Raw genomic sequence first — 5,562 nt, 5'->3', positions numbered from 1 at the left:
TCAGCTCAGAAATCCTTCCCGAGAGCCCTGTTTCCATGAGCTGGGTGGTGGGGTGGCAGCAGGCCATCGTGCAGAGGGATGCGGGTGCCGGAGATGAGTCCAGACTGTGCAGAAATGCCTGGATGCGAGTGGAAGTGGCGAGTGGCCGGTGGTGCCCCGTGGAGGTACAGGCTCCTGAAGTTGAAAACAGCATTTTTGGTGGGATTTTTGAACTCAATATTCAGCCAGGAGGGACAGGGAGAATGAAATTAAAAGTGGGAGGAGGAAAGTGCAAGACTGGTTGCTTTTCCTGGGGGGTGGGATGCACTGGGAGACCCCCGCTGCCTTGCAGAGAGCAGCTGTACTTGTGGTTTAGGAGCAAAATCCCGCTCTGTCCCATTTCTTCATCCTGCCCACCCGCCCGGCACGTGGTGGGTTGGACAGGCAGCGAGCAACGCCGGGGACAGCCAAACATCCCTTGTGCTCGGACACGAGGAGAACAGACCACATGAACCTAATCCGAAGCTTTTGCTCTCTGGCTCGCCCAAGGATGACGAGCGGCACAGCGAGAGATGGAAAAAGAGCATGGAGAAAAGCCGGCACGTCACAAACCGGGACGAAGACGCGGGGTGGGCGGAGCGCTGGAGCATCCCAGTGAGGGAAGGGGGATGGTGGCACGCTGCCGAAGCCAGGGAGCCACTTAGGTGAGCGTGTTGGAGTAGAAGCTGAAGCTTTCGGAGACCGTTTTGGAGTCGCTGCGGGAGGAGCCGTTGGAGGTCATGTCTACGGAGAGACGCTTGGCCTTGCTGCTCTCCTCCAGCTCCTCTTCAGCCGCGCCAACCGCCGAGGACACGGTGGTCTCTATCCGGCTGACCTTGTACATGCTGCTCTGTGTCTGCAGGTACCTGGCTGACTTCATTTCCAGGCCCTCGTACTCGCCGGCGCTGACGAACGGGCACCACCGAAACGCGTGTTTGAACCCCACGCGAAACCTGGGGGGGCAGAAGAGATGGGGAAAGGTAACGGGGTGAGGAATGTGGAGATGGCAAAAGGGCCTCACTAGAAGTGGGAAGGCAGAGCTAAACACTGCTAAACAACAACAAAATGTTACTTTTCCCTAAGGGGAGGAAAAAACCACCGATAAATCCCAACTAGGAATTGGGACTGTTTTGATACCTGCCCCCAAATCCCACAGGGGCTTCAGGAAAGACTTATTTAGCGGAGTATTGTATCATCCCTACATCTGCTGGAAGCAGCTCCTGGGAGAGGATGGGACAGAACCATCCTGGAAAAGCTCTCCATCCATATTCTCCTCCATCAGACTCCTCTGATTCTCCCCCTTCTCCCCTCCCTGTCGCACCAAGATGCTGCCGGAAGTCTCTGGAAGCCCACCTGTCGTTGAGGCAGCAGTAGATGATGGGGTTGTACATGGTGGAGCTCATGGCCAGCCACATGACAGCCAGGTAGACCTGCTGGATGAACTTCTGCAGGTACCACTCGTGGTTGAAATACTGCAGGGTGAAGTAGATGTGGTAGGGCAGCCAGCACAGCGCGAATGTGCACACCACGATGATCATCATCTTCACGACCTGTGAGGAGGGAGGGCAGGGAAGAGAAGTCATGGAATCTTTTAGGTTGGAAAAGCCCTTTAAGGTCATCAAGTCTGATCATTAACCCGGCACTGCCCACCCACCCCTGACCCATGTCCCTGAGCACCACATCCACACGGCTCTGAAACCCCTCCCGGGATGGGGACTCCACCCTCCCTGGGCAGCCCCTTCCGATGCCTGACAGCCCTTTCCATGGATAAATCTTCCCTAATAACCAATCTAAACCTCCTCTGGCACAACTCGAGGCCATTTCCTCTTGTCCTGTCACTTGTCATCTGTCAGACACCCCACAGATGGGATGTCACCCTCCAGAAAGGGCCACCTCTTCTTTTCCTTGGAGACTTTTCCAACTGGGAACACATGGTTGGTGTCTTGGTTAAACCACACACGTTCATGGAGTTCACACATCTGGAGGACGCTCTCTGCTCCATTAACAACCACCATGCGACAAGTCCTGACCTGTTTCCAACCCTAATGAAGTTTTTTTGGCTGTTTTTAGTTGGGATTGGGCATGAATTATGGCTCCTACCGTGCTCGGAACTCCTTACCTTCCGCTTAGCCGAGACCTGCTCGTGGTAGCGGTCGGAGGAGTCACCGGGTATCTCGCTCGCCCAGAGGGTGATGCCGACCACAGTGTAGGCACATCCTATCACCAGAAGTGGCAAGAAGTAGATCAGGATGGTCATGCAGAAGTGATACCTGGAAAAAATGATGGTCATTGAATGTGTCCTCTACGGTTTTTTGGGTCTTTTTCTTGCAAACCGAGCTTGATGGCAAAGTCCTTCACAGGGGCAAAGAGAATTCAGCACAATTCCTGCAGACACGTTGCCTGCAGAGCTTGGGCTGGGAAGGACTCCCTGATTTCACCCCAATCTTTCCCAAGGCTCTGCTTGTGGCATCCTGGCACCCTCCTGGAATGGGACGTAGAGGCCAATGAAGGACTTGCGTTACCTGCCTAAGGCAAGGACGTCTTAGCTGACGTGGCTCTACTCTCACTTCTGCTCAATTTACACCCCCAGTTATCCTAGAGATGAATGCTTGCTCTTACCACAGCCTTTATCAGGCAGTCCTGCAGGAGAAAATGTGGGATTTTTGACACATAAAGGATGGGGATATTAAGCTGAAGGAATAAAGGCTTTCCCTGTGCGGCAAACACTGGGTCTTGGATGCATCTCGCCTGAATCCTGGTCCGCGGTTTAGCTGGGCTCAGGTGGCACAAGGTGTAACCCCAGTCCCCCAAACCCTTGTTGGGGAGGTTTAGTGAAACTTCCCTGTGATTTCAGCAGCTGGGTCAGTTCTCCAGGCTCGTGGAAAGGGCAGGATCTTCGCGTCTGTTCAAAACAGGTATAAAGAAGCCCAAAATTGAATGAGAGGGTCTGGATGAAACTGTCAGCAGAGGCTTGAGACTGTTTTGTTGTGAAGTCAGCGGAGCCGTGGTGGGGTGCGATAGCCACTGGGGTTGCAGTGGGTTCAGGGGAGGATTTGTGTTAAACAGTAGCTGGTTTAAAAAGGAAAAAATAATGCTGTTTTTAACAAACAGGATGGGGAGGGACGGTTTGACCTTGCAGGTTCCTTCCTACAATCTGAGCTTGCAAAAACCTCTCTCCCCTGAAGAACGATGAGCACGGGCGGTGCTGATGAAACGCCGCTGGCTTGCGCAGTGCCACCTTGCACAGCATCCCACGTGCCTCCAGGTCCACAAGTGGTTTTATTCCAACAGCTTCAGGGTCTTTGCCTGCATTTTTGGGGCGCGTGCCTAGCTCGAATGCGAGATGCTGCACCTGTTCAAGGCCATTCAGGCCCTGTAGCTCCCGGTCTTGCGTCCTCCCGGGAGCTTTGATTGAATAATAACTCCAAAGTGTAACGACAGGGTCAGGCTCATGTGCAACTCCCGCCGGGAATGGGGTTGGCCCCGGACCCGCGCTGCCATGCCATCCCCTCCTTGTTTTGTACCTGCAATCTCATTTGGCCTCCTCATCGCCCAGCGCTAATCGCATTTCAGCTGGATTTTGTAGGGCTGTTTTCTATTTTGCTGATTAAAGAGGCGTCTCTGTGGCTCCGCGGTGAAGATTTCGCTGTGGTTCCCATGTAACGCAGGGTCTTCAACCAGCTGAGAGCAAGGCAGAAATGCCCCAGAGGAGCTGATAATAACGTAAGCAAGACGGAGCCTTATTTTCAGAGCCGCCTGGGCACGGCAGGGACATGGAATTCCAAAGAGCCTCAGAACAATTTTTCTGAACCCTGGGTGCTGAAAACTGGTCTACTTGTGAAACCATCCATATGTTAGTCTGTCTCCAAGGACTGCAGGAGCAGAGCACTTAGAGAGGCCTGGGGTTTGTAATTTAAAGGTGTTCAAGGGTGGGGATTTAGGGTCTTGCCTAGGATGGAGGAGGCTGTAGGAATGATGGGACGGTGATGTTGGAGGGGGCTGCCATCTCCTTTTGCCTTGCAAAGCCCAGATGGTCGCCGCAGGCTGTTACCCCCCAGAGAAGTGGGTGAGGGGAGTGGCTTTTCCCCTTCCCTTAACAAACTGGAATGGCAGCTAATGAAACTGGGGTAGATCAAACACGTATTTTGAAACCAAAAGCGGGAGATGGCATCGGTTTTTTTTCGACCAGCCGCTGCATCGAATCGGGCTGAATCGCCGTCTCCCGATGCAGTTGCCTGCACCGAGGTCCTCGTCCGCTTCCCCCGTATGAGCGGGCTGAGAACGGACACATTTTCCCAATGAAATAACCTCAGCGCACATCCCTGTCTCCGATACCCTCTGCGTGCCGTGGTTGTGCTTTCTGGGCTCCCTCTGCCAAGAGGAAAGACCCCCCTGGTGTTGGAAATTCCCTATTTTCACTATGAACCAAAAAAAATAGTATTATTTTTCATGGGGGCATTGCAAACAAGCCGGCTGCCGCCAGCACCTTCCTTAAATAACCACCCCAAGGCCATGCGAGCAGGGGAGGGTGTTTGACACCGACCCAACCACCTGTCCCTGCCCCTGTCTTGGGGCAGTAAAATAACATCTCGGGCTCTGCCTTGTGCGAGCGAGTTTGTGCAGTTTCACAGCATCACGGAACGGTTTGGGTTGGAAGGGACCTTAAAGCCCCCCCAGTGCCACCCCCTGCCATGGGCAGGGACACCTTCCACTAGACCAGGTTGCTCCAAGCCTCATCCAGCCTGGTTTGGAGAGACGCTGCTGAGCTGCAAGTTATTTTCAACCCTCGCCAACTATTTGGGGTTTGGCTGTTTACAAGCTTCTGCTTAGCCCCTGCTTTCCCAGCTTTGCCGGCTGCCCTCGCGTCTGCAGAGCTCACCGAGAGCAGGGGATGCTCAGGCTTTGACGCGGCGTCCGGCTTCCAGCGGCAAATCATTCCTAGGTTAATTGTGGCGTTTTTCTCTTGAATTAGCTGTTTGCAAAAGCAACGGCCCCAGCTTAGAGCTGAACGGCGAATGGTCTGTCAAAGCCAGGCCCAGAGATTGTGCAGGTTGCTGCTTTGGTCTGGGGGGGTGGGTCTCAGCCCCATCCCATCTCCCTGGGCTGTCTAAGGCAGCAGCATTTCTTTGTGTGGCTGTATTTATCACCGTGGTCCGGAGTATTTAAGGTTGGAAAACACCTCTGGAGGTCAGCTGGGCCAGCCCCAGCTTAGTTCTTGCCACACCTTGCAATGCAAGTAAATAAGATGATAATAAACGTGACTGCCCAAGCTCTCTGCACCCCGCCGCGCGCTGCTGACTGGCAAACTCATCGCATCTGTCTTGCAGAGAGACCTTGGCCGGGCTCAGGTCGGCTTTAAACACCTCTCCGTGAGTGTGTGTCTCCTGCTTTGGCTCCAGCGCGATTTCACTGCTCCCAATTCATTGCTCCACGGCACTGGAGATCACAAATGCCTTTTTTCCTTTCTCCCCTTCTTCCTTCCTTAACGCGTGACATTTAACTCGCTGCATGACTCGCGGACTTCAAAGAGCAAACCACAGAGGC

General features: G+C 53.8%; 1 protein-coding gene across 1 annotated transcript in view; it reads right to left on the bottom strand.

Moving 5' to 3' along the window:
- Positions 1–679: 679 nt before the first annotated feature.
- LOC104514030 (substance-P receptor-like) overlaps positions 680–5,562 on the bottom strand; it is a 17,108-nt gene continuing 12,225 nt past the window's right edge. The window contains exons 3-5 of the mRNA XM_010157561.1: positions 2,138–2,288; positions 1,372–1,568; positions 680–971 (exon numbers count right to left, since the gene is read on the bottom strand). Coding sequence (XP_010155863.1) covers positions 680–971; positions 1,372–1,568; positions 2,138–2,288 — 640 coding nt within the window. The remainder of the gene's footprint in view (positions 972–1,371; positions 1,569–2,137; positions 2,289–5,562) is intronic.

The sequence above is a fragment of the Eurypyga helias genome, unplaced genomic scaffold (assembly GCF_000690775.1).
Source record: "Eurypyga helias isolate BGI_N326 unplaced genomic scaffold, ASM69077v1 scaffold18918, whole genome shotgun sequence".
Taxonomy (NCBI): Eukaryota; Metazoa; Chordata; class Aves; order Eurypygiformes; family Eurypygidae; genus Eurypyga; species Eurypyga helias.
The sequence above is the reverse complement of the archived record's forward strand: the minus strand, read 5'-3'. Positions and strand labels throughout refer to the sequence as shown.